Source organism: Epinephelus lanceolatus, chromosome 2, assembly GCF_041903045.1.
Source record: "Epinephelus lanceolatus isolate andai-2023 chromosome 2, ASM4190304v1, whole genome shotgun sequence".
Classification (NCBI taxonomy): Eukaryota; Metazoa; Chordata; class Actinopteri; order Perciformes; family Serranidae; genus Epinephelus; species Epinephelus lanceolatus.
In genome coordinates, this window is record NC_135735.1 from 11,492,193 (window position 1) to 11,517,870 (window position 25,678).

General features: G+C 42.2%; 1 protein-coding gene across 2 annotated transcripts in view; it reads right to left on the reverse strand.

Annotated features, from left to right (window-relative positions):
• Positions 1 to 582: 582 nt before the first annotated feature.
• LOC117257919 (Golgi apparatus protein 1-like) overlaps positions 583 to 25,678 on the reverse strand; it is a 31,533-nt gene continuing 6,437 nt past the window's right edge. Inside the window, exons 2-27 of one of the 2 annotated variants that reach the window (XM_033628338.2) lie at positions 22,497 to 22,526; positions 19,061 to 19,147; positions 18,124 to 18,339; positions 17,707 to 17,910; positions 17,187 to 17,258; positions 16,922 to 17,108; positions 16,262 to 16,479; positions 15,410 to 15,531; positions 15,124 to 15,225; positions 14,215 to 14,368; positions 14,017 to 14,034; positions 11,558 to 11,695; positions 11,214 to 11,300; positions 11,042 to 11,104; positions 9,724 to 9,837; positions 9,294 to 9,382; positions 9,055 to 9,172; positions 8,686 to 8,778; positions 8,430 to 8,567; positions 8,191 to 8,314; positions 7,941 to 8,083; positions 7,652 to 7,753; positions 7,049 to 7,156; positions 6,615 to 6,735; positions 6,384 to 6,490; positions 583 to 3,616 (exon numbers count right to left, since the gene is read on the reverse strand). In XM_033628338.2, the coding sequence (XP_033484229.1) occupies positions 3,449 to 3,616; positions 6,384 to 6,490; positions 6,615 to 6,735; positions 7,049 to 7,156; positions 7,652 to 7,753; positions 7,941 to 8,083; positions 8,191 to 8,314; positions 8,430 to 8,567; positions 8,686 to 8,778; positions 9,055 to 9,172; positions 9,294 to 9,382; positions 9,724 to 9,837; positions 11,042 to 11,104; positions 11,214 to 11,300; positions 11,558 to 11,695; positions 14,017 to 14,034; positions 14,215 to 14,368; positions 15,124 to 15,225; positions 15,410 to 15,531; positions 16,262 to 16,479; positions 16,922 to 17,108; positions 17,187 to 17,258; positions 17,707 to 17,910; positions 18,124 to 18,339; positions 19,061 to 19,147; positions 22,497 to 22,526 (3,123 nt within the window). In that variant the 3' untranslated portion in view covers positions 583 to 3,448. The remainder of the gene's footprint in view (positions 3,617 to 6,383; positions 6,491 to 6,614; positions 6,736 to 7,048; positions 7,157 to 7,651; positions 7,754 to 7,940; positions 8,084 to 8,190; positions 8,315 to 8,429; positions 8,568 to 8,685; positions 8,779 to 9,054; positions 9,173 to 9,293; positions 9,383 to 9,723; positions 9,838 to 11,041; positions 11,105 to 11,213; positions 11,301 to 11,557; positions 11,696 to 14,016; positions 14,035 to 14,214; positions 14,369 to 15,123; positions 15,226 to 15,409; positions 15,532 to 16,261; positions 16,480 to 16,921; positions 17,109 to 17,186; positions 17,259 to 17,706; positions 17,911 to 18,123; positions 18,340 to 19,060; positions 19,148 to 22,496; positions 22,527 to 25,678) is intronic. The other variant, XM_033628345.2, reaches the window with a different exon arrangement.

A 25,678-nucleotide genomic window follows, 5' to 3' on the forward strand; every position in this document is an offset into this window, starting at 1 on the left:
GTGGTTCAACCTGCACGCAGACAAAAACATCAACATCATGCTGATTTTCAGACATAAAGTTTCTATCTATGGGGCTCAGATCAGGTAGAGTGGGTTGCCCACCAATCTGAAGATTGACCGTTCGATTCCTGGCTCCTCCAGCCTACATGTCGAAGCATCCTTGAGCAAGATACTGAACCCTAAATTGCTCCCGATGGCTATTCCATCAATGTGTGAGTGTGATAGAAACTGAGTAGCAACTTGTGTGGTAGCCTAGGCCACCAGTGTGTGAATGTGTGTGTGAATAGCGCAGGTCCATTTATCATCGGACAGAAGAGGTAGAGGAAGTACTCAGATATTTTATTTAAATAAAAGTATTAATACCACAGTGTAAACTCTGCATTTAAGTTGTGCCTTAAAGGTCCAGTGTGTAGGATTTAGGAGCATCTATTGACAGAAATTGAATATTTGTAAGCATGTTGTCATTAGTTTATAATCACTTTTGGTCCTCTAGAAAGGGCATCAATCTGTTTTCATGCTTCTGTATCACATAAGTAAAGATGACATGAACATTTAAAAAGTCTCAGGTGGAGCCAAAGATATGAAAATCTGCAGACAGGTTTATTAAATTGACAAATTTTTATCTGTACAGCAAAATCAAACCTCACAATGATAAATCTGTTACGGCTTCATATTACATGGCATAATGTAAAAACAAATAAAAAACTGCACACCGATAAAGTTTGTTCACGTAGAGACAAAACTGGTTATGATGACAGCCATCTTTACTTCCTGTGGAGTCGCTCTGATTCAACGTCTGACGTCAGCAGACACCAACAGGAACATAAAGATGGTTTAGAAAAGCTCAAAGCAGCCAGCTGTTGGTTTCTATCTGATTGATCCGTCGGCTTTCAGGTAGAGGACGTCTCTTTGTTCACATTCGAATAATCTGCAACTTCAGCTTCGTTAACTTTTGTAAATGTTCAGAAATATTGTGTATACGCTGCACAAACTACTCATCTGTGTGACACTGTTTTTAAATCATTCACAAATATTAATATTCAACCAAAAGCTGCAAACAGAAAGGTGAGGTTATTGTTCGGAAATATTTTTACAAATGAATGAGATGAACGAGGCTCATTGTCCAGTGATGTCACTGATGTACACCATGTTAAAGTGCAAAATTAAATATCCATCAATCGAAAAATTAAAAAAAAAAAAAGCAAAATAATGTTTGCATCTCTTTAGTTACAATTAAAGTCATTTACCTGCAAAAAAAATTTGTGGCTCAACAGTCTGTAAAATACTGTGCAGGGGATTTTCCGTCTGGGTTTTCAAAACTAATTCATTGTTGTAACGTCAGCATGAAACCAAACATCCTTTGTGTCTTGCTTTTTCTTTACTATTAATAATAAGTAATATAACAGCATTTAGATCATGATGGCACACTACAAATGTATTTTTCTAAATGTGATGTCGCCCTGTTACAAATATTTTTGCTCATATGCGTCATGTACAGTAAATGTTTATCATGAAAGTGAAAATTTGTCAGTTGAAGCTTCAGGCGATACGTCACATCTGAATCAGACATTCAATCAAATGTAACTTTGATCTAAACACACAGACCAGTCACCCTAATTCACCCTGACTGCTGCACACAGGTAGTCTGGGAATCAGGCGAGTCTGTGAGCTCGTTTTATTTGCTCTGGTATGTCTGGTCCCCCTCCCATTAAGACAGATTTCCAAAGGACCTGACCAATCACAATCATTTATCTAATATTGGTCATGTTTGATTCGATGACTGACAACTGGCAGAGCCAAAAATATGTGATGACGTTATTCGGCTTGCTCACCCTAGTGACACAAGGGAGCGAACACCTAGCTGAGTAAGAGAAGCGCTATTGAGGCATTTTCAAAGATGGCTGAAGCTGATGTTTAACTTCCTGTTGAAATACTATGTTAAAATTGTGATGGCAAAATCAGCAACACTCGTTCACAGACATATTGATGCTACACCACCACATCTCGCCACGCTGTAGTCTGTTTACATTTGTATGTTGCTCAGCGCTACTTCACGTTTCATTGCTCTGACTGGTTGTAGGTGAAAGGAATTAAAGGCCTGTCCCAAACATAGGCCTGTTGAGTTAAGTGATTTAAGCAAATAATAGCCCAGGCTATTAATTGAAGTTTAACGGTACATGTTTTCCCAACTTTGGACCGAGCCAGGCTGCCTGTTTCCCCTCCCCTCCCTCCAGTCTTTATTTTAAGATAAACTATTTAATCCCACCTATTTTAAAAAGAAAAAAGATTATCCTGTAACTCATTTCTGTGAAAAATGGCATTTTAAAATCTTACATGATTACCTCTGACTTGTATGTGCCGATTTAAGACGGTGTTTTGTCTCACGTCTTAAGTTCATGCACTGTTTGTGTACGTGCAGGAGTGTGAATGCACTTTAAATGTCGGCAGAAACAAACAAACAAACGTAGGCCTGCGGAGTAAACCTCACATCATGTCAATGTGTTAGCAGCTCAGGGCAGGTTCAACAGGGCAGTCTGACCTCTGGCATGACATTGGTGCATAAATTATCAAACATTTGGGGGAAAAAAAAGTTTTGTACGCAGAGCTGTGTAAATGCTATATATCCACATTAACAATCACTTCCTCCCAACTGCTCATGTTTGCACACAGGCAGCTTGTTTAGTCATTAAATGCAGAAAACAAAGCCGCTCTGTGTGTTATGTGTCAGACCGTGTTCATTAAAGGCAACAGAGAACACGGGGCTACGCAGGTCATGGTGAAAATATCCAGGAGAAGCTATAACTTGATGTATATCCGGCAAGCTGGACGTGATCCTGTAGTGGAGAGGACTTCATGATTTGATGAGAAAAAATGTTTCAAAGCAACAAGAACATCTCAAAGAATTCAAAGTTTTGTTGCTCCGTGTGCGATTCAGGCAGCTGCAGTCGTATAGAAAGAAACAATCTCCTGTTGCTCTACATGCTCCAGTCTCTGTTAAATATCACAAAAAAAGCATCAGGACTCAACGAGTGGAAAGCAATCCTAAGCAGCCCTCAGTCACATCATGAACAGCGCTAATTTAGAAACTTAAAGGATGCCGGACGACCCCACATCCGACCCCAAAAAACATCCTCGGCAGAAGCAGATTTGTTGGGGAAGGAGGAATATGATCAAGGAAAGAAACGCTCCAATCAGACGACCGGTTTGGAGATGCCCAAATGGAGATTTTGTGAGAATCGGGGGGCCGTTTTGCATTTGATGCAAATATTCAGCAGCAGCCAATAAACAGACGAGTTCCAGATGTGGACACTGGCGTTGGCACTGTGCAGTTTGGCTGGTTACAGACCGGGCATCTGAGAGAGGAAGAGGAAGAAGAGGAGGAGGAGGAGGAGGAGGAGGGGGAGGAAGAAGGTGCGAGGAGTCAGTCTTTCGTCAGAGCTCTCGTCTTCTACCGGTCCTTCAGTTCTCTCGTCACTCGCTTGGTGATCCGACCGCACAGCAGCCCCACGAGGAAGAGGACGCACACGCTCAGTGCGATCATGAGCAGGATGTAGTTCTTGGAGGGTGATGTCATCACCTGCACAGCCAGGTCTGAGAAGCCCTCTGCTGGCGCCACCTGCAGGACAGAGGGAAAGGTTCACATTGTAGTAATACAGCTTTTTAGCATTGCTAGCCACGTGGCTCTACGGATGTCCAGACTGAAATACACTGCCTGGCCAAAAAAAAAGTCACCACCAAAAAAAAAGGTCATACACTCTAATATTTCGTTGGACCGCCTTTAGCTGTGATTACGGCACACATTCGCTGTGGCATTGTTTCGATAAGCTTCTGCAATGTCACAAAATTTATTTCCATCCAGTGTTGCATTAATTTTTCATCAAGATCTTGCATTGATGATGGTAGAGTCTGACCGCTGCGCAAAGCCTTCTCCACCACATCCCAAAGATTCTCAATGGGGTTAAGGTCTGGACTCTGTGGTGGCCAATCCATGTGTGAAAATGATGTCTCATGCTCCCTGAGCCAGTCTTTCACAATTTGAGCCCGATGAATCCTGGCATTGTCATCTTGGAATATGCCCGTGCCATCAGGGAAGAAAAAATCCATTGATGGAATAACCTGGTCATTCAGTATATTCAGGTAGTCAGCTGACCTCATTCTTTGAGCACATACTGTTGCTGAACCTAGACCTGACCAACTGCAGCAACCCCAGATCATAACACTGCCCCCACAGGCTTGTACAGTAGGCACTAGGCATGATGGGTGCATCACTTCATCTGCCTCTCTTCTTACCCTGATGCGCCCATCACTCTGGAACAGGGTAAATCTGGACTCATCAGACCACATGACCTTCTTCCATTGCTCCAGAGTCCAATCTTTATGCTCCCTAGCAAACTGAAGCCTTTTTTTCCAGTTAGCCTCACTGATTAGTGGTTTTCTTAAGGCTACACAGCTGTTCAGTCCCAATCCCTTGAGTTCCCTTCGCATTGTTCGTGTGGAAATGCTCTTACTTTCACTATTAAACATAGCCCTGAGTTCTACTGTTGTTTTTCTTCGATTTGATCTCACCAAACGTTTAAGTGATTGCCGATCACGATCACTGAGGATTTTTTTTTCCGGCCACATTTCTTCCTCAAAGACGATGGGTCCCCACTATCCTTCCAGTTTTTAATAATGCGTTGGACAGTTCTTAACCCAATTTTAGTAGTTTCTGCAATCTCCTTAGATGTTTTCTCTGCTTGATGCATGCCAATGATTTGACCCTTCTCAAACAGACTAACATCTTTTCCACGACCACGGGATGTGTCTTTCGACATGGTTGTTTAGGAAATGAGAAGCAACTCATTGCACCAGTTGGGGTTAAATAACTTGTTGCCAGCTGAAAGATAATCGCCCATGCAGTAATTATCCAATAGGAGGCTCGTACCTATTTGCTTAGTTAAATCCAGGTGGCGACTTTTTTTTTGGCCAGGCAGTGTATCTTGGCAACCACTGGATGGATTAACATGACATTTAGTACAAACATTCATGCTCCTCAGAGGCTGAACTATAATAACTTTGTCGATCTCCTTATTTTATCTGCAGCGTCACCATCAGGTCTAATTTTATTTGTCTAACACTCTCGTTTATGATCACACACCTACAAACTGATAACATTAGCTGTACTATATGTTAAGCAATAAGATGTAGTTAGCATACTAACACTGAGCGAAGATGGCGAACATCAACATGTTAGCATACTGGCGTTAGCAGTTAGTTCAGACCAAAAAACAAGTTGTAGTTTGGAGGCCCAGACACACCAAATCAACATTCACTAACTGGCCAACTGTTGTGTCGTCTCACGTTGCCTGTGTCTCAGCTAAAAAGTTGCACATGAACACACCGCAGAGACTACAGCCAACAGCAAATTAGCATACATGTTCTGTGTCTGCATCAGAGAAAATAATTCTCTATATCAGCAGGTGGCAGCAGTCTGTTTGCGTCATTAAAAAAGGGAAACTGGAAGACCGACAGGACGGATTCAAGATGCTAGTTAGCCAGTTAGCATGTTAACAACCCAGCCTGATGTTGAAAGAACAAAGGATATTTATGTGTTATGTGCTAACCAACAATAGCACAAACAATTGTCAATCACCCTCTTGACTTCAGTCTTTTGTTTGCTTTCCTTATTTCCGTTTTTCTTCTCATGCACTGAGCTGAACTGCCAATCCGAGTGATTTCATTCACTGACAGGTTCTGCCGGCTCCAACGCCGACTCAACATGCTGAAGTCTGAGAAGCCCTCCGCTGGCCGAAAAACAGGAAACAAGGGCCAACTTGTGCCAGTGGTACAGGGCACACCATAAAACCTAGGGCAACAGATACTGACTGACGCTCCAACATTGACCAGCGGCCAACCGTTGGCTTGGTGTGTCTTAGGGATCACTTCATGTTGGAACTATTTCTCTTTGGGTGTAAAGAAACCATTTCAGCGCACAGCTTCCTTTAAAATCACAACTTATCAATTTTACATTTTAGTTTGCGTATAGAATAAACGTGATAAAACATATCAATTAATGAACACAGTTTTTTGAGCTTTGAAAGCCAGACAAGCTTTTTTGTTTCCAGTGCTCATGCTAAGCTAATCGCCCTCTGGCTCTTGCTATTAATCAACGTCATCTAACTCTTAGCAAAAAAAGTGTAAGCTAATGAGCTAATATAGGAACAAAGCAGTGATAAATGAAGATTTAAAATAAAATAATGCAAAAGTAGATATGCATATGTTTATTTACATGTAGCTCAGATGAAATTTGGTGCCTCCAAAATAAAAAAAAACAACATTAAACTAGGACAAAAACATTAGAAATCTTTTGAAGATTCTGCAGGTACTGTCTCCTGGTGTTTTACCTTTGCAGCGTAGCTCCACATGTCGATGCGGTCTTGAAGTCTTTTCTTACACTCCGGCTGCAGACGAACTCTCTTGTCCTGTAACGCCTCCATTAGACACGACATCTCTGGACGGAGAGAGAGAGCAACACAGAAAGACATTCAAACACACAGAGGAAACTTTCACTGAAAGGCATGAAAACCTCCAGACCAACAAAATGTGCTGAGCAAATATTGTGTGAAAAAACCTACGCCGTCCTCTGCCAGGTGTGATGGCGGCACAGTGGTGTTTGAGGTCCAGAGCGCAGGCTGTGTGAAGGACCGGGTCTACGAAGATGTCTGCTTTACTCTCCTTCAGCATGTTGAGGACTTCCTACAGACAAGAAGAAACAAAAAGAGGAGAAGGTAGATGGAGCAAACACAGCTGAGTTTCTACAACAACGCCAGATCCATTCAGACCACATGTTGACTCATCTCAATGAGATTCAGACATTTTAAACCTTTAAAAAGAGTCCCTGCTGATACTCTAACTCTATTACCACATTACATGGTACAAATTCAACAAAGATTATATGCTGTTAACTAACTCATGTAGTTAGATCAGTCTACTATCTGATTAATAACAGTTAATATCAAGATAAAAGCATAGTGCACTGTGCAGAACAATAACAGTGAATAATATTTACCTTTTTACAGGCCTCCTGTTTGATTTTCAGCAAGTTGACTTTCAGACACTCCTCCACTTGTCCTGTCTGCTCCTGAGCTGCTGCCTCCTCCGCACACAACCTGGAGATCTGCAGGAGGAGAAGAGAGGGGATAAATAGGAGGGGAGAGAGGAGAGAAAACCGGACAGAGGAGAGGCAGAGGAGACAGAAGAGGAGAGGGTAAAGGAGAGGACGCAAGGCGATGGAAGGAAACAGGAGAGGAGAGGATAAAGCAAATGACAAAGTAGAGGAGAGGGGAGTAGAGGATAAAGAAAAAGATGAAGGAGAGGAAAGAGGAAACGAGAGGGTACAGGTAAAAACAAAGAGAGGAGAGGGGAGGAAACAGGTAAGGACAGAAAAGAAGGAAGGACAGAAAACAGGAGAGAGGAAAGGAAACAGGAGAGAGGAGTGAAGAGGAGAGGATACAGGAAAGGACAGAGGGGAGGAGTGAAGAGTAGAGCGGAAACAGGAAATTATCAACAGTGAAAAGGAAATTAAGGAAAAGTTGGTTTGATGCACAGATCTAAGATAGACCATTAGGTTGTGTGTGTGTGTGTGTGTGTGTGTGTGTGTGTGTGTGTGTACCTCATCTGTGCAGTGCATCTGCAGCTGTGGGTCCAGTCTGTAGTCGAGTGCTGACTCCTGGAGAATCACTCTGATCTGGTCCTCACAGTCTGGAGACAACCTCTGAACCAAACCCCAGAAAACATACAAGTTTAAGACGACAATCACCAGTGATCCAGAACTCATGGTTTTTCTCTTTTTACCAGTGCCATTAAAGGATGTTCATATTTAGAAAGCATCACAAACACAAATATAGGAGTGTCTTCTGAGGTTTTAGGAGGCTGATTGTGATGCGACGTCTTGGACTGACCTGGTCGGCGTATTTGAGTTTGAGGCAGGCAATGACCTGGCCCTCCAGCTCACTGTCCTCGCTCGCCTTGTTCAGGATTGGCTGGCAGAACTTTGGGATGTCGGCTCGACAGGCTTTTCTCAACACCGGGTTCAACCTGTAGTCTGGAGGAGGAGGAGAATGGAGGAGTGTCAGTGAGCTGAAGGTCAAGTCAGATCAGGTTCAGATGTACGACATCTCCTCCTTTCATATTAGTAACATGTATACTGACCTGTGTTCTGTGTGATCTGTCTCTTGGTGATCATCTGTTTGCACTTAGGATCCATCAGCTCGCTGTTCTTGTTCTGTTTCAGACACTGAAGGACGTTTCTGGCGTCCGCATCAGTACAGAAACGCTGCGGGAGAGAAGCTTCATCAACAACCAGACTGCCTAAAGGATCATTCTGACAGTTTTTATTTGTTCATTGCAATGCTCTTCTTCCCCCTCCTCCTCCTCCTCCTTGTCCTCACCTTGATCATCTGCTTGCAGACTCTCATCAGCTGGTAGTCCAGCTCGGGGTCGGTCATCTCCACCTCCTGCAGCCTGAAGATCCGCTGGTGGCAGCGCTGACTGAGCTGCTTCTTCTGCTCCTTCAGACACTCGATCATCTGAGGTGCAGACGGAGGGAGGAGGAGGGAAGGAAGAGAAAGAGCAGAACATGAGAAACTGACAAAATGTTTTTATTGTTTGTGATTTTCAGCTGATTCCACACTGCCTGATGTTCACCTGAGCGTTTCCAAAGGCCACGTTGGGACACAAACGACTGATGTCTGACTTACAGGGATCGTACAACTCTGGCTCCAACCGAATATCCTCCGACTGAGAGGGAAGGAGACAAGAGGGGGGAGTTTTACAGCGTTACAAGTTAACCAGCACACTAATGTGGAGCATTTAGTTAGAATGCTGTCATTGAACCACACAGGTGCGCACGGCTTCTGTGGTCTGTGTGGCAGCTTCAGGTGATTCTAATGGACGCACTCTGCTGTGAGCATGCTGTGACAGAAGTGTCGCTGTGTCTGTGCCTCATGTATTTCAGCCATTAGAGTGTGTTTGGATAAATGACATGACGTGTGTGTGTGTGTGTGTGTGAGGTACCATCTCCAGCTCCTCCACCCGCAGCTGTTTACGACATTTCAGGGAAACCCGCTGCTCCCTGGCCTCCTGCAACGTGTCGTTCCTCACTGTGGTGCTGAGACAGATGACCACATCCACCCTGCGGCGTCATGGACGGGGAAAGTGTCAGTTATGTTCATTTAAATCTGATCAGCTGGATGCAGAAAACACTTTGAACTAACCCGCTTCTCACAAAGAGAACTCATGGAAAACAAACTCACTTCTTCTTGATGTTTGGACACAAGCGGAGAACGTCCTCCTTACAGGCCATCTTGAACTTGTAGGAGAACCGGAAATCCTTCATTTGAACCTGAAAGTTGAGCATTTATTAGCATCACTCACATTAAACAGCAATAACCACAAAAACCTGTGCTGTAGGTCTCCATCGGTTTTCCATTTTTCTCTCTTCTGTCCTGCCGGATCTTGTAACAGTTTAATATCACAGAGGGAACAATTAAAGTTTCACACTCCTAAAGATTCGAGCTGAGCGAATCAGTGTTTACATGAAAGACCATCTGTCAGTCCAGAGAGATTAAAATACAGTCAGCTGTATCAGATGGTACTTGAACAGAAACAGAGGGACAAAAGCTGCTAATATTAACTAGTTTGTTGTGGCTGGGATAAAATATTTGACATTTCAGATGTACTGACCAGCTGGAAGTGTGTGACTCCAACTGAACACTTGTCGTTCATCTCCTTCTGGTGTTTATTCTGAACCAAACACTCCATCAGGTCACCTGTGTCGATCTGGTTATCAGCGACATCCTACACACACACACACACACACACACACACACACACACATTAACAAGAAAAAACCTTATCATTTACATATCATTAAAGAAAACAAAATACCTGAATCTAAAGCCCTGAGACTACTCTCTACAGTAAACATTTGTGGATAGCTGTGGTGTTGCAGATGTGGTTCCATTTATAGCACAACTGAGGGTCTATATCAGCCTCCAAAAGTAAACTTAAGGGCTGAGAGGTGAGCTTACCGTCCTACTACCAACATTAGGTGAAACTGCTTGGAGTATCCAACTTAACACCAACTTTAATATGGTGCAACAGTTGCAGCTGGTTGATTCGGACTAGACTGGACTGTGGACCTGACTTTGGAGCAGGCGCAGTCAGCAGTTGCTATGTGTACAGTCCACGTGGTCACAAAGAAGGGCAAAACGTGGACATCCACACAGGGGTCTGCACGGACCCTCACGGGGCGGCTGATGACATTTATGTCACACAGACTGAGCGGACACAGGCGCAGAAACTATGAATCGGCCTTTACACCCCATGACTGTTTTGAAAGGAAAGGGGAAAGTCAGGGTCACTTAAATCAAAAATATTCAACCTTTGTGAGCATGAGTTTTTAGTCTGGCCACTGGACTATGATTTTAAATTTTAGCACAATGTCTAAATCGACAGGGTTGGTCCTGCAGGGAGCAATCTTAGTTTTTCAGATCTTTTATTTTATGGACAAAAGTATTGGTGAAGCAGTGATTTTATTCTGACAGCAGTCGACAAAAAGCTGAAAAGATCATGAGTCATTGCTTGGCGAGTATAAACATGCATGAATAATGGGGCCAAGGTGTTAAAAATGAGTGTGGTTTTTAGTCAAAATCCATCCAGTTCAAGCACTGTACAGCCCTTTTCATTTTAAAAGGTATATTTTGCCCATTTTTATGTATATTTTTCCAACTTTTTTGTAGTAAATGTCCATTTTTATTCATGATTATTGACATATTTGTCTTGTTTTTTCTTTTTTTTATTTCTCTTACTATTCTTCTTGTAACAATGCAAAATAATTGTATGTGAAAACCTGCTTGTCAATTAACCTATTTTTCACAAACGTAGGATTCATTGCACAGCTACTATATATAGTTGTGTTAGATTACCAGGTGTTTAAATTTGTGTCCCCCTGTACTGTATATCTTTTTGTGTGTATACATAGGACAGTGCATGTACTCACATGGCAGTGGGCCTGAGTGACCGGCTCACAGGCTCTGATGAGCAGAGCGTCAATCTGAATGTCCTGCAGCAAACGGAGAAACGAAAAGCTCAAAATGTGCAAGTGAGACACAGAAACATATCAGCTCATTAGCTGCTCAGGTGAACACTTATTTCAACTTGATTTTAATGACCTCTGACTCCAGCTCAGTCAGGTTCCCCACGACCTCCCTGCAGGCCGGCACCAGGTCCTCCAAATGATCCTGCAGACACTCCAGCTCCTGAACACACACACGAAGACACACATACAGTATGTGGGAAATGTCAGTAAAGTATACATACATAGTATTTAAACTGCAACATGGAAAACCTGGTTTCTGAGGAGTTTTCCTTATAAACAAACATGATAAGGTGCAAGAAGAGCTGTTACGTTGAACCAAATAGCCAACAGGGGGCGCTCAAACATCCACCACTGGGTAAAAAAGCAAGCACTGCAGTAGCAGGTGTCAGCAGTAGTAACACTACATGTCTGTCTCACCTGTCCAGTGTCCGTCTTCTCGCTGCACCACTTCCCGAGGTCAGTCATGCATCGTTTCTGCAGCTCAGGGTCCAACTTCACATCCAGCGCCCTCTGGTGGAGAATCCTCTGAACCTCCACCTTACAGTCCCGAGATAACTGCAAACACACACACACATATAGACACACATAAGCTTCTACTAGAGCCTGGTGATGCCTGATTGCTGGGGCCGACACCAGAAGTCAATTTTCTTGTTACTTATCGGCAGATATGTGCCACCACCAATATATCTGTGATAAGCTAATATTAGCTGATGATATAGTTTGACCCTCACCTACTTGATTAATTCCCCAGACCCCTGATGCTGCATTCAGAGTCACTGTAATTACCAGTTTTTGACTTGTAATTATCACTAATGTCAACATCCATGTCATACTGTAGTTACAGCTCTGATATATCGTGACGGCCTCCTGCTTCAGCAGGGCATGCCTTGTGTGTGTTTTCCCCTGTCCGTCTGTTGCTGTGTCTTGCAGGTCCTGGTGGGCGGAGCTGGGCAAGTGCAACTGGGAGCACCTGGCCAGTCTCCCAGTGGCAGCTGGGAAGAGCCCGAAGGAACCCCCAATTTGTCATGACCCGGCTCATAGGCCAAGACAAAAATGAAAGACATGGTATCAACTGAAAAGTGCACAAATTTATTGTTAACAAAAGACTGCAAAAACATAGATAAGTTATTAGGTGTGTAAATCTGTATTTCAGTGTGTCAGCAGGTGAATGAGTGAGTGAGTGAGTGATGTATGCAGGGTGTTGTACAGTGTAGAACACAAACCAGGAAAACCAGGCGGAAGCCAACTAAACAAGAACGTGCTGCCGGTTGAGGGGAAGAGAGCAAACTGATTGCACAGTCAGGCTCAGGTAAGCTGCCACTGGGAGACTGGCCAGGTGCTTCCAGTTGCACTTGCTCAGCTCCGCCCACCAGGACCTGCAAGACACAGCAACAGACAGACGGGGGAAAACACACACAAAGCAGGCCCTGCTGAAGCAGGAGGCAATCTGCTGCCTTTAGCTTTAAAGCATGACTTAAAAGGCTCTTTACAAAGAAGTGTGATTGAAACAAACAACCAATTGAAACATGCTCACTGAAGGTCTGAAACAAACACACACACAAAGATTACTGAGGCTGTATAATCATATCAAATCAAGCTGTGAAGGGTCTTCTCACTGATGAGTGTAATTACCTAAAACCAGAGCCAAGTGGACCGTCCCACTGAGACACTGATTACATGGATATGAGGGCCAAGCAGGGCCAAGCAGGGCCAGTCATCGTCACGTTCATTTGGCAGACGCTTTTGTTCAGAGTGCATCCCGCTGAACCAAACATCTGAAATTATGTTCACTGCTACAGAACAAGCACTTTTATGTTAGAAATGAGATGCCAGGAGGTGCAGGCTAGCATGAGGTGTTGGGGGCAGAAGAGCATTATTGTCATTTTGGCCACGGCTTTGAGGCAGGAAGGAGCGGTTTCTGTCACCTTCCAGAGTCTGGATGCATGTTTCAGCATGAAGCCAGTGTAGTGATGAGAGTCATGTGTGAGTTTGAACATCCAAGAGGCAGCGGCAGCCTTCTGGACCGGCTGCAGAGGTCTGGTGGCAGATGGTGCAGGAACTCTCGTATTAGATGGATAAAATTTTATGTAGACATTCATGGTTTCTGGATGATGAATCCTAAAATCCAGACTACAAAACACTGCTCACATCACTCCTGATCTACAGTCTCTCTGTTACTGTGAGGATACATTTTAAAATTCATGTTCATGCCTATAACTGCGTTTATGGATTAGTCCCTGATTACTTAGTTGACATAATATAAAGATACACTTTAGATTTATGGAAATACTGGGCTGCGTGATTTACTATGACAGCGGCTCATAATGCAGTCAGCTCTTTTTGATATACACGTTCACGTCGTCCTCTGAATGAATTGTAAAAGCTTTGGTGAACTGTTTTATCTATCACCGCCTCAGCTTTACTTTGTGTTTAGTGCCAGTTGGCAGCTGTTAGCACGCTAAACACACTTAACAAAATGGTGACCAAGGTAAATGTTATACCTGTTGACCCTTTATGACAAGATGCCTCCCGTAGAGAGGAGACAAAAACACCCAGGGACATCCTGTCTCAAAATATTATTTAGTTTGATTAGCTAGTATACAGTCATATGTGACTTTACATAGTTTATCTTGCTCCTCCCAAAATTGAATGAGTGATTTTAGTCACTGTTGTTGGTAAGATGTTGTAAATTTAAACGCACAAAGCGACAGACTGGTGCTGCTTGGCCATGTTGTGGAGCAGGATCATCAGTTAAAATTTCCCCCAGCTTATCAGTGTCTGACAGATTTATATTAAATCATCATCATCATCGTCATCAATGCACCCCTTCACCAGGATCAATACCGATTGATTTCAGTGAATCACCGACCACGTACCTGCTCGTCTATGTCTACCTGTTAAATTTAAAAACACCAGAGTTACAGCTGTTCATCCTGCTGTCAGACACAGACAGAGCATCCACACACATCAGCCCTGTTCATCAGACAATAGACTCTCCCTGTCGTCACATTTAAAGGACAGACTGTGATCCAGCATATGAATAAAGAGAGTGTTTGTATCTGATGTCATCGTACCCGGCGTCCCTGCTCCTCGGTGCGGTAGGCGTGGCGGTAGAGGCAGGAGAAGACGGCGCCCGGCGGCATCAGCTCGCTGGTCTCGTTCCAGCCGTGCGTGTGGCAGAGTCGAGCAGCGTCACCCTGACACTTCTTATACAGGATGGGGTCCAGTCTGAGAGACAGAGAGGGATTTCATTAGTGTTACACCACAGCCATGAGACGACTTCTTTCCTCTGTGTTAACGAAATGCATCAGAGCCATGTGGAAATAAATCAGATGGAGATTACAGTTATACTTGTGGGACTGCTACCAATATTCTGAGACTCAGATTTACATTTCTGAAGGAGGAAAACATCAAAATGTGGAGATTAAAGTCTGAGGAAACAATATCTGAAGAGTTCATTTGCAAAATAAGAAACACAATTCTTAAAACGAATAAACCAACAGCACTTTTATTTAAATTCCCTGGAGTGCGCAAAAAACATGACTCAGGAAGATAAATAACAACTGAGACATCTGTTGAACCCTTCATTTTTCCTTCTTTCTCTTACTCTCTTCACATTATCTGGAGATTTATCTCATGACTCAAGTAATTATTTTCATGTGTCCCTAATAACTCTGTCGGTCTCTGGGAAGTTGTCAAGATAACGCCTATTGTTTGTTCTTCTTATTTCCTATTCAATCTTGTACAATTGCTTTGCTCAAATTATCAAAACAAGGTTTCAATGGCAGATCTAAACACAACATACTCGGCTCACATACAAATTCTACATTTAGGCTACGTGATGACAACTGAGCTGCCACCATATGGTGATGAAGACCCTGAGAAAAGCAAGTAAGTGGTCCTTGAGTTAAGATCATGTCGTAAAATTATTATTTCTGAGGCCAAGAATCATCTGAAACATTTTGGTTGTTGTAAAAACTCACTTCCAGTCTCTGGATATGAAATACTGCAGCTCCAACAACCGGTGCTCACAGTCCTCCACCATCTTCTCTGTGTACAGGTGCTCCATCAGGCACGACAGGATCCTACACACACATACACACATCAGATAATGAACCAGTGTCCATTACAGACATACACACTTATGTTAATCAAGGTTGAAGAACAAAACAAACATCTAAAGCTGAGGATTTGACATATTGTAATAATATGGTCATAGTATGTACAGGTGTGTGTGTGTGTGTGTGCGTGTGTTAGTAACCAGCTCACATTGGGTCTCCGCTGCGGATGTGTTTGCAGGCAGTCTGGATGACGGACTCGCAGGCCTCATTGAGCGCTCGGTCGATCCTGTAGTCGGCTCCGGGGTCGGCGGACTGGATCAACGTCTGCAGCTGCAGTGGAAAACAAAGAGAGAAAAACATTAAAGGTCAGCAGCAGGATTTTATTTCTATTTTCCTACTTCATTTACTGATAAACAACCTATCAGATCTCCACTGACACACAGCCTGATCATTATAAACTGCACTGACTGATTTTTATGTTAATTCATATATTCTTTTTGTTTTTATTAATAATAATAAAACCTTTTTTTCATTTTCAAACATTAATTTTCTTGCTGAATATTTGGTAGTTTTACAAAGCTAAAAGCAGCAGGTCCAGTTTGAAAATCTTAATTTAACAAATATGAAGAAAGAGCTGTTAAAACTTTAAGTTTTTGAAGGACTTCTCTCACCTGTTATGAAAACTGAATATAACAATCTTAATAAAAACTGAACTGGCAGTTTTAGTGTAGAACATCTCCACCACTTGAACCCAACAACTAAAAGCTGAACCACTTAATGAACTATGCAGAGTGGTTTTAGATGGTGATGTGACTCACTGCCTTTTAAATTTCTTCACCAACACCATTAACATCAATTTAGAGTACTTAAATGACTCATTGTACAAACAGAAACTAAAGTCTGATTCTGCAACTGTAAAGACTATTTCTCAATTTAAATTCAAAACCATTTATGTGAATTATCAAGAAGAAAATGCCGCTTGATTAAGCACACACAAAAAGTCCTGCCTCGCAGCTCTTAGTATCTCTTTAACATTTAAGTATCAGCGTCAGTGACATACGGCGCTCTGGCAGACGCTGTCGACTGTGGTGCTGCGATCTCCGCGTCCAATTCTCATCAGGCAGTGCAGCGTGCGGCCTTTGCGGTGCAGGCCAGAGCAATGAGCCTCGATCTCCGTCCTGCAGTGCAGCACGATCTCTGGACTCAGAGAGAAATCCTCCATCAACATCCGCCTGTAGTCCAGCATCTCTCCCTGACACTCGCCGCTGACTGGACGACCTGCAGAGCACAAGATTAAACAATTACTGACACAGTTAAGCCCTGATGACACAGGGGGTGTATAACAGCACAACTTTTGTATTTACATTTTATCAACATTTTCTGTTTATTTAAAGCTGCATTCAGTTACTTTTTTGGCCACTGGGGGGCTGTGGAGCATCATGTTAACACAACACTGACCTATTATCACATTATAAAGTTGATATGAGCCTTTCAAAACATCCAGGAGACATGGAGTAACATTAGCATTATGTGGAGCCATATTGGTGTCCACCAGATGAACGTTAACTCCAATATTTACTCTCCTTGTAGCTCTGTTTTGGTCTCCACCAACTCCAGATGAAAATATCTGACTCTTTAGCGGCTAACTTTATCTGCAGGAAAGTAGTATAAAATAGGTTTTTCAGAGCTTTCTGCTAAAACCAGGTCTCCTCCATCTCACCGCGGTGCACAGCAGCCTCCAGACACAGCAGCAGGTACGACAGCCGGGCCTCTCGGGCTCGCGGCAGGTTGGTGTCCAGGCTGCAGCGCTGCTTCCTCAGGTCCATCTTACAGGCTTTGGCCAGAGAGTAACTGACTCTGTAGTCCTGAGAGATCAGCTTCTGACGGGTGGTCAGAGCATCACGGCACTGTGAAGGGAGAGGAGGAAGAGGAGTATTAGTGAGCGAAACAAGTCCAATATGAAAACACAACCGGACTGCTCGTACCTTTTCTGACATGGCTTCCTCGAACTTGTGATTGAAGAGACACTTGTAGACTTTTCCCTCTCCTGCCTGAGTCTGTGGAGAGGAGGAACGACACAGACGTTGAAGGTTACAGATAATTAACTTGCGTCTAGCTACACCTTTAATTTTTTATGTGTTTGTTTGTTCGTTATCAGAACATACATTTTTCATGGAAATCGGTGGAAAGTTTGGTGATTGATAAAGGATCCTGGAATGTTTGAAAGGATTTCTTAACACTACGAAGGGCATTTTTTAACATTTACTACTGCAGTTACTTGAAGGAAACTCAAAAGGAAAATCTGTCACTGTGTGTATTTTCATGCAGATTCAATTTTCTATTATTAAAATAACTAATTCAGACGATTGCACACTACAAGCACATTCTAATTTACCTTTCTTAGCTGCCAGAAGTTACTGTGAAGAGTAAATTATAATAAAGTTGAAACTGATTTTGAACCCATATCATGTACATGTCCTGCAAGAACCAACAGAGTCTCCTTACGTTCTGACAGAACCTCTCCCGGTCGTCTCGGCAGGAGAAGTAAAGATGTCGGTCGAGGTGAAAGTCATCTGAAGACAGCTCCGCCACCCGCAGAATCGCCTTCTGACACTCCTCTTTGATTGGACGGACATGATCCTGCTGCTCCACCTCCCTCACCAACGCCTTCTCCAGACAGGCGATCACTTCGCCCTGGGAGTGGACGTCCTGACGAGAAACAGCAAAAAAATGAATATAAGTAAGTTAAATGGATCAAGAAAACTCAAAACTCTGAGTCATGTTTTGTTGCTGCCAACACAACAATCTAAGATAACAGTTAAGTAATTTTAGCATCTTTAAAACAGACAACCAAGATTTTTTATGTTACCAGTGGTACATACTGTAAACAACATTGGTCACTTTAAACATATACACACTCACCTTGTGTCCCACGTTGATGCTGCCGCAGCGCAGGCTGTTGATGTCTTCTTTACATTTGTCCATGAAGCCGCAGATCAGTCTGTAGTCGCTGAAGATGATGCTGGTCATCTTGGTGATGTACTGGTTGCACTGGTACTCGCTGATGTTGCCACGGTGATCCACCAGGCAGGACACCAGGTAGCCCCTCCCTCTTTCCTCCTCGTTACACTCCTTTATCTGAAGGTATCAAACATGTGACGGGTCAGAGGGACAGGCTGCATTTAACTTAAAGAGTTCAACTTTCTAATGATGATTTTGAGATTTTAAGGATAAATAAAGTTTAAAGAGATGTACATATGTTTGAGTATGTTTGCTTGATATTAACAATACTGTTAAAAAAACAGTTATTAAAGGTCCAGTCTGTAGGATTTAGAGGGGTATATTGACGGCAGAAATGGAATATAACATAATAAGTGTTTTTTCTTAAGTGTATAGTCACATGAAAATAAGAATTGCTGAGTTTTCTTTATCTTAGAATAAGGCATTTAGACGAGAGGAGACCTCTGTGGATAATTTGACTCAAGGTAAAGACCTAAAAGTCTGGATCAGAAATACGGTGCTAAGCTAGCGGCTCTTCTGCAGCGTGCCAAACAGCTTCGGAGAAACACTGATTTGTAATGTGAAGCTGCTTCTTTTGGTGTTTTTATCGATTTTATTCACCTGGTCTGTTTGTTTTGGAGAAGGAGAGACCTCTGCAGATAATTTGGCTCTCAGTAAAAACCTCCTGAACCATGAACACTGAAGGAAATCCAACTGAGAGAAATTTCAGCAAGTTGCAATCTGCAATTCTCACCACTAGATGCCACTAAATCCCCCTAAATCTTACACACTCTTCCTTTAAAAAGTTCATACTGTAATAAGTAAATCTAATTTGACAGGAAATGTGGTGCAAACTGACCTCAGCGATGGTGCTCTTGCAGACCTCCATGGCCACCGACTCAAACTTTGGATCTGTGGTCAGATTGAGTTTGTAGTTCCACAGGAGCTGAAGGACAAGGAGGAACAAAAAAAAAACATTACAGTTGCATACAACAGAGACATCCACTTTATTCTCAGCTACACAAAACTAAGGACCCATCTGGGGACAAAAAGCTGGTCCCTGCAAGGTGAACTGTTGAATCAGCATTGAGGGAATTTGCAGAATAAACTGAGGGTAAGGAGTCGTAAAGACAGAGTGATGAAAAAGTGCTGTTGAGCTGCATTATGGAGATTATAGATTCCTTTCTTTATGCAGATTGACCCACACACGGACTACATGTCAGCATATCTCACCCTCCGCTGCTTCGATCGTGACAATTCTTTTTAAAATCTGTCCCTCACAACTCCCATAACGTTAAGAACAAATAAATACAATGCTACGTGGCTGGAGTCTCTTTCAGCCCAATACTGGCTGTGCAGATCGGCTCAAAGCATCACTAAAACTAACAGCAACCCTTTTTTGGGATTCTTAAATTATTTAATGTTCCAAATGCTTCTCTTTGTCCTCAGATTCTTTTCTCTCTTTTTGCCATTTTGTGTTGACGTGTTTATTGTTGTCCTGCCAGCGAGGCTCCAGCTGCAGCAGCTGACAAATAACAGCTACTGACAGTCAGACCGCCCAGAAAATAACACCAAAACAAAGCAAGTGTGTGTGTGTGTGTGTGTGTGTGTGTGTGTGTGACATGCTAATTGCAGCCAGTGCTGTAATAAAGACAGTCCAAGTGGTCCATTAACCTTGTGGTGCTTTATAAACCTGCCTCCCGTTAACTGCGGTGAACCCTGAACACTGAAGGTTTATCACGCGGACGACACTGAGACGAGCTTCAGGAACTAAAAGAAGAGAGACCTCAGACTGAGTGTGAGAGGGGAAATGTAAAGTCAAAGTCTGTGAAGGTCGTCAGTTATGGTTGTACGTCACCTGAGGCGTTTAGACAGCAACAGGTGAAGGGACATTATTAATGTCAAACAGAGAGGAGGTGACCTTAGATTATTCAGTGTTAGAAAAAGTACTCAAATCTTTTATTTAAGTAAAATCAGCAACACTACAGAGTAAAAATACTACGTTATTGCTCTAAGTGACCCTCTGCAAGGTCCAAATCTGTCAAAATTTGTACATTAATATAATGTGTACTTAAATTGAAGTGTATTGTACTAACACAATCCTCAACCTGAAATTAATGATTTTCTTTTCCCTCTTATATTTATTTCTTTATTTTCCTCTCTCATTTAATCATTGATATTATTATTATATTTTATATATATACACATATATTTTTTGTGTTACTTTATTTTATCTATTTATTTAATCTTTATACTTTTGGGGTGGGGGGGTGGGAGTGGATTTCGTGTGTTTCAATACTCAGCAGTCCTGAGATTTTGTTCCAGTGTCCTTTTCTTTCGTGTGTACTAGATGTGTGTATGTGTATGTCTTTGTTTATTGGTGTTAAAATCAATAATAATATTGTTGTGAAAAAAAGGTCCTGCATTCAAAATTTAACTCAAGTAAAAGTACAAAAGTATAAGCATCAACATCTACTTAAAGGGACATTGTGTAACATTTTCAGTTGTTTATTGGCAAATATTGATGTCTGCATTCATAAATATGTCATCATAGGTGTACTATTACCTCCACCAATAATCTGACTTATTCTCGTAAAAGGAGAATTTCGTATTTGTTTGTACATTGTGCGGGTAAGTCATCTGTGGGGTTCCATTACGTTTCGCCATCTTGAGAATACACCCGCCAGCAAGGGACATACAGCACCGCCTTCTGCGTTTTCATTGAGAGCCAGGCCAGCACTGCGTGACTGAGGAGCCAAAGGAGAGGAGCAAGAGGCGCTTCGCTACTACCCTGGCAAATTTGAAACAAAGTCCCACTCTTTGAGCATAATGCAGGATCATGCATATGCAGCATCATGGCAGACGGAATCCTCGTCACCAAGAAAGCGCAAAAGAGAATAGAAAAGGGAGCGTGACTGGCAAATTAAAAAACGAAGGCCCACATCGGGGTAGCCTTTCCCAGGTAGAGAGAGCTGCTGAGGGAGAATGGTAATGCAATCACAGGCCAGCGCCGCTGTTGGCTGTTAGCTGCTGTTAGCGGCCAGTCGCTAACAGCCTCTTCCCTCTCCTCACATCACTGCGCCGCTGTTAGCTGCTGTTAGCTGCTGTTAGCCGCTGTTAGCGCTGGCCTGTGATTGTATTACCTTTCTCCCTCAGCAGCTCTCTCCACCTGGGAAAGGCAACCCCAATGCTGACCCTTGTTTTTTTAATTCGCCGGGCACGCTGCCTTTTTGATTCCCTTTTGCACTTTCTTGGCGACGAGGATTCCGTCTCCCGTGATGCTGCATAATACATGATCCTGCATTATGCTCAAAGAGTGGGTCTTTGTTATGCTGCAGTAGCGCCGCTGGCCACTAACAGCTGTTAGCGGCTAAGTAATGCAAGGAGAGGGATGAGGTGTGTGAGGTTGAGCCACTTGTCAGTTGTCAAAGGACAAGACGCGATTGGTTTGTTTCAATTTACATCCGCCCCAACAGTCCTACGTTGTAAACACAGCCAGCATGGTGAGGAGGGGGTTTGTCAACTCGTGTCGCGTGTGTCTGTGTAGGAGCCTGAATGAATACTCCATGTAGTATCGGATGATATGGTTTCATCAGTGTTATCATAGCTTTTTGGTACACAGCGGCTACAGTTGTTGCAATACGTGTTTGAAACAGTGAGGCGCTAGAGTGCGCCATCTGTTTGAATACAATATATGATTTCAACGTTAGATGGGAGAAATTCCTACACACTGTGGCTTTAAAGTATCCATTAGGCAGACTGGCCTATTACACAATAATATAAATGGATTATAATTTTTTGACAAACACCGATTTTCACCCAGGAGAGCAGTGTTTGCATTCCGTAAGATTGTAATGAAAAAAACATACATTCCCATTGTTGTACTGATGTAGTGCGTTTATTTTGAAGAGACTGTATGTAAAAGTTAAATTTCCTGTGAAAACACAAGTGTATTTTGAAAGAAGACAATGCATGAAACAGGCAGAACTTGACACGGCGTCCCAGAACATCAACAACCAACACACCCAGGGTACCTTGCACATCATATGTAGACGTGCAAAGTCCATGACCAAAAAGTCAATATGTGACGTGGTCAGAGTGAGAGTGTGTTGGTTTTCTATAATGAAAATAGTTACCAAAGTTGCCAGTGGGCAAAATGAGACCTCAGTTCTGAGCAACAGGATTTTATCTCTTTAAGACTTACACTACTGTCTCTTCAAGATAAATGAAAAGAAATGTATTAAATGTTTTTTTTTTGGGCTGTACCAAATGTGTGTTGTAGAGGGAATACTTACATGGTTACAGTCTGGAGCAATCTCAGATTCCTGCAGAAAAACAGAGAGAAAGAACAAAGTTTTTCTTTGGGTGATTTTAAACATTTATGAACACTGAACGTTTGTTTGGACTCTGAGGAAACAGAAATGCTTCAGATGTGCTCCAGTTTTTCAGAGCAGCATGTAGCACTCAACATTTAATTTACTGTATCATAACAAAGATTTTCAGTACGTAGTAAAGCTCAGATCATGGATGAGAGGCGTCCTCCTCAGCTGACCTGTAACGTTAGCTAGCTTAGTGATACTAAGTAAGATAGGAGTAGATGCACGCTTCCTTCTTTGTGGCAAAAAAGTTGGCAAGTGAAGTTTGGTAAACGGAAAATAGTTCCTACATGACAACACCATGACAGCAAGGTCTGTGGATTATCTTGAGTAACCGAGTCATAATTTCTGAAAAGAGACATGCTGTTTTTGAATTATTATTATTTTATTTATTTTTTGGCACTTTGAGCACCACAAGCTGAGTGCCATCTAGTTCTGTTATATACAAAAGAAGGCAGACATCTCTATGGCTAACATCTCCAACACTCGATAACTCAAAGCAAAACAATCTAGATTAATATATAGCACTACAGGTCAGAGGAGGAATATGTATTTGTGATTCTGGGGTGAACTGTCCCTTTAAGCCATATTCAAAATGAACAAAGCAGCAGCAGCAGCAGCTCTTCACAGACTCTCCCACAACATCCTTGACTAACAGAAAACACAGCAGGAGAAGCTTTCCATACAGCGTCACGTCACTCTGCAGTAAAACAGACATGAAAGCACTTGGTGTTAACTCCGCTCAGCCCACGGGAACACAGACAAAAACTCCTTCTTCTGACTTCAAACCAGCGTTTCCACTAAATGTTTCAGAGACAGAGGAACAAATGTAATGAGGAAACAGACCCTCCATGGCCTCCCAGATTAGAATTACCAATTAGTAAAACTATGAGTTATTAATTAATGAAGGAGCTGCTCCATTCACATCAAAGGCTGCTGAAATGAGACCAAATTAATCAACTGGACTGATCACGCTGAAGGGGTAACAGAGGCTAACTGTGTCTGGGTAAGAAGTGGGAGTAATGTGACAAAACTCTCTTTATATCACAGGGAACCTAATGTCACTGACAAGTGGGCAGTGTGAAGCCAACCTCTGTACATTTAAGCCAACAAAAGCTTTATTGTAGATTTACTGTAACTGCTTAAACAAATTTCTCTGTCATGTGCAGCACCAGACTGTACCAGCTTCCTTTCATCTGTTCATAAAAGGCACTTTATTAGATGACCGTAATGTGAAAGGAGTTTCTTGCGGTGATGAAGCCTCAGAGGAGGATCTACTGTTATCCATCGTTAGCCTCTTGGAGCTCTTTGGTTTGGTTTTTATGGCACATGTACCCTTTGATTTCAGTCTCAGTGCTCTGATCAACCCACTGTGCACGACCTGCTCAGCACCAAACAGCAGACAAAGTGATGGCTGGTGAACATGGTGGAGCCTTTAGAGACAGATATTTCCTACAGACGTTTGTGAAGAACAAAAATAGAGCTTAAAGAGAGGGAATATTTGATTTATAATCTCCACAGACACAAATCATTGAACAAACGGTCAAATGACTGCCAGCAACTGCTGCCAAACAAGGACTGTTAAATTAAAGTAAAATATCCCCAAAAAAAAATAGTTTAAATAAAGTTAAAAAATAATAAATTTAAAGAAATTTTCATTAACGGTTTTGCAGGAAACATTGTAATTTTACTGATTTTTCCTAAAATATTATAATCAAACACCTTCAATAAAATTTTATTTTACAGATTTTATCTAAATTATTATGATACAAATTTACATGATGTTGCTTCATGTCTGTTAGATGTGTATTAAGGCAACTATTTGCTTACATGCATTACCTCAGCCCACATATTAGGGACTATATTTCTGTATATTCTATTTATGTTTTGTACTGTGAACCTTTGCATATTCCTTTGCACAGTCCTCCAAAACTAACACTTCTAAAAACTGCACAGCTCTTTCATTTTAATTCAGATACAATGTACATATTTTATATGGTATGTTTCAATATATTTATTTTAATTTTCTTCTATTCTGTGTAAATATTTCTCAATTTATTTATTTTTTTTTTGCAATCTCTTACTATGAAAAAGTCACCATGACACTGACAACAAGGCCTATCTTCCCTGAATTGGAATCTCCGACAAAATTATCATAGATATACATGGTATTTCGTGATGGAGGTGTTAACATCAGAAGAAATGATGAAACTTCTATGAAATATAACCCTCAGCTGCAAAGGGCACATTTTAAATGAGTGGGACAAAGTCATCGTTTTGCAAGTCACTGGTCAAGTAAGTCTTGAACTTTGTGTTACGATTCCTAAACAAGTTATTAAGTGCATTCACCAAATAGTCATTTCAGTTTAGTGATGTGACGCTCGCGAACGAGCCAAGTCTTTGAACCGGCTCTTTAGAGTGAACGAGCCAATTCCTAATTCACGTCGAATTCACGTCGAATGGTAGGAAGGTAACCCACTATCCGCTAGCACTTGCTTGTATTGACAGGCTTGTATGAAGGACATTGCTATGACTACACCAAACTTTATATCTGCGGAGTCTATTCTGGGTCTACGTTACAATATCCAGATTGTGTGACGCGATAAATCAGCAATGCGATTCGTTGTTGAACCCACTAACACCCCCCCACCACACACAGCAAAAAAAACAAAACAAAACAAAAATAAAAGAATGAACCGCATCTTTGAACCGGCTCTTTAAAGTGAACGAGAGCCAAAGAACCAGCTCTCACAAGTGAATGAGAAATCCCATCACTATATCAGTTTTGTTTTTTTTTAGCAGATTAACGGTTAATAAAGCACTATCCGTGAGTAACAAAACCAAACTCCTTAAAGTCATTAACGTCTCCAGCAAAATAGCTGGGGTGCAAATTAACAACATGCCGTCACTGTACAAGGCCCGGGTCCTGAAAAAAGGGAAGGCTATTGCTGGAGACGTAAGGCATCCACTATTCAATGAATATGACCTTATGAGATCGGGGCGACGGTTTACTGTACGTAGGCTACAAGCCCGAGCACAGAGGTCGTTTGTCCCCACTAGTATTGCGCTCCTGAATAAGCACCTCAGCTCTGCATGTGAAT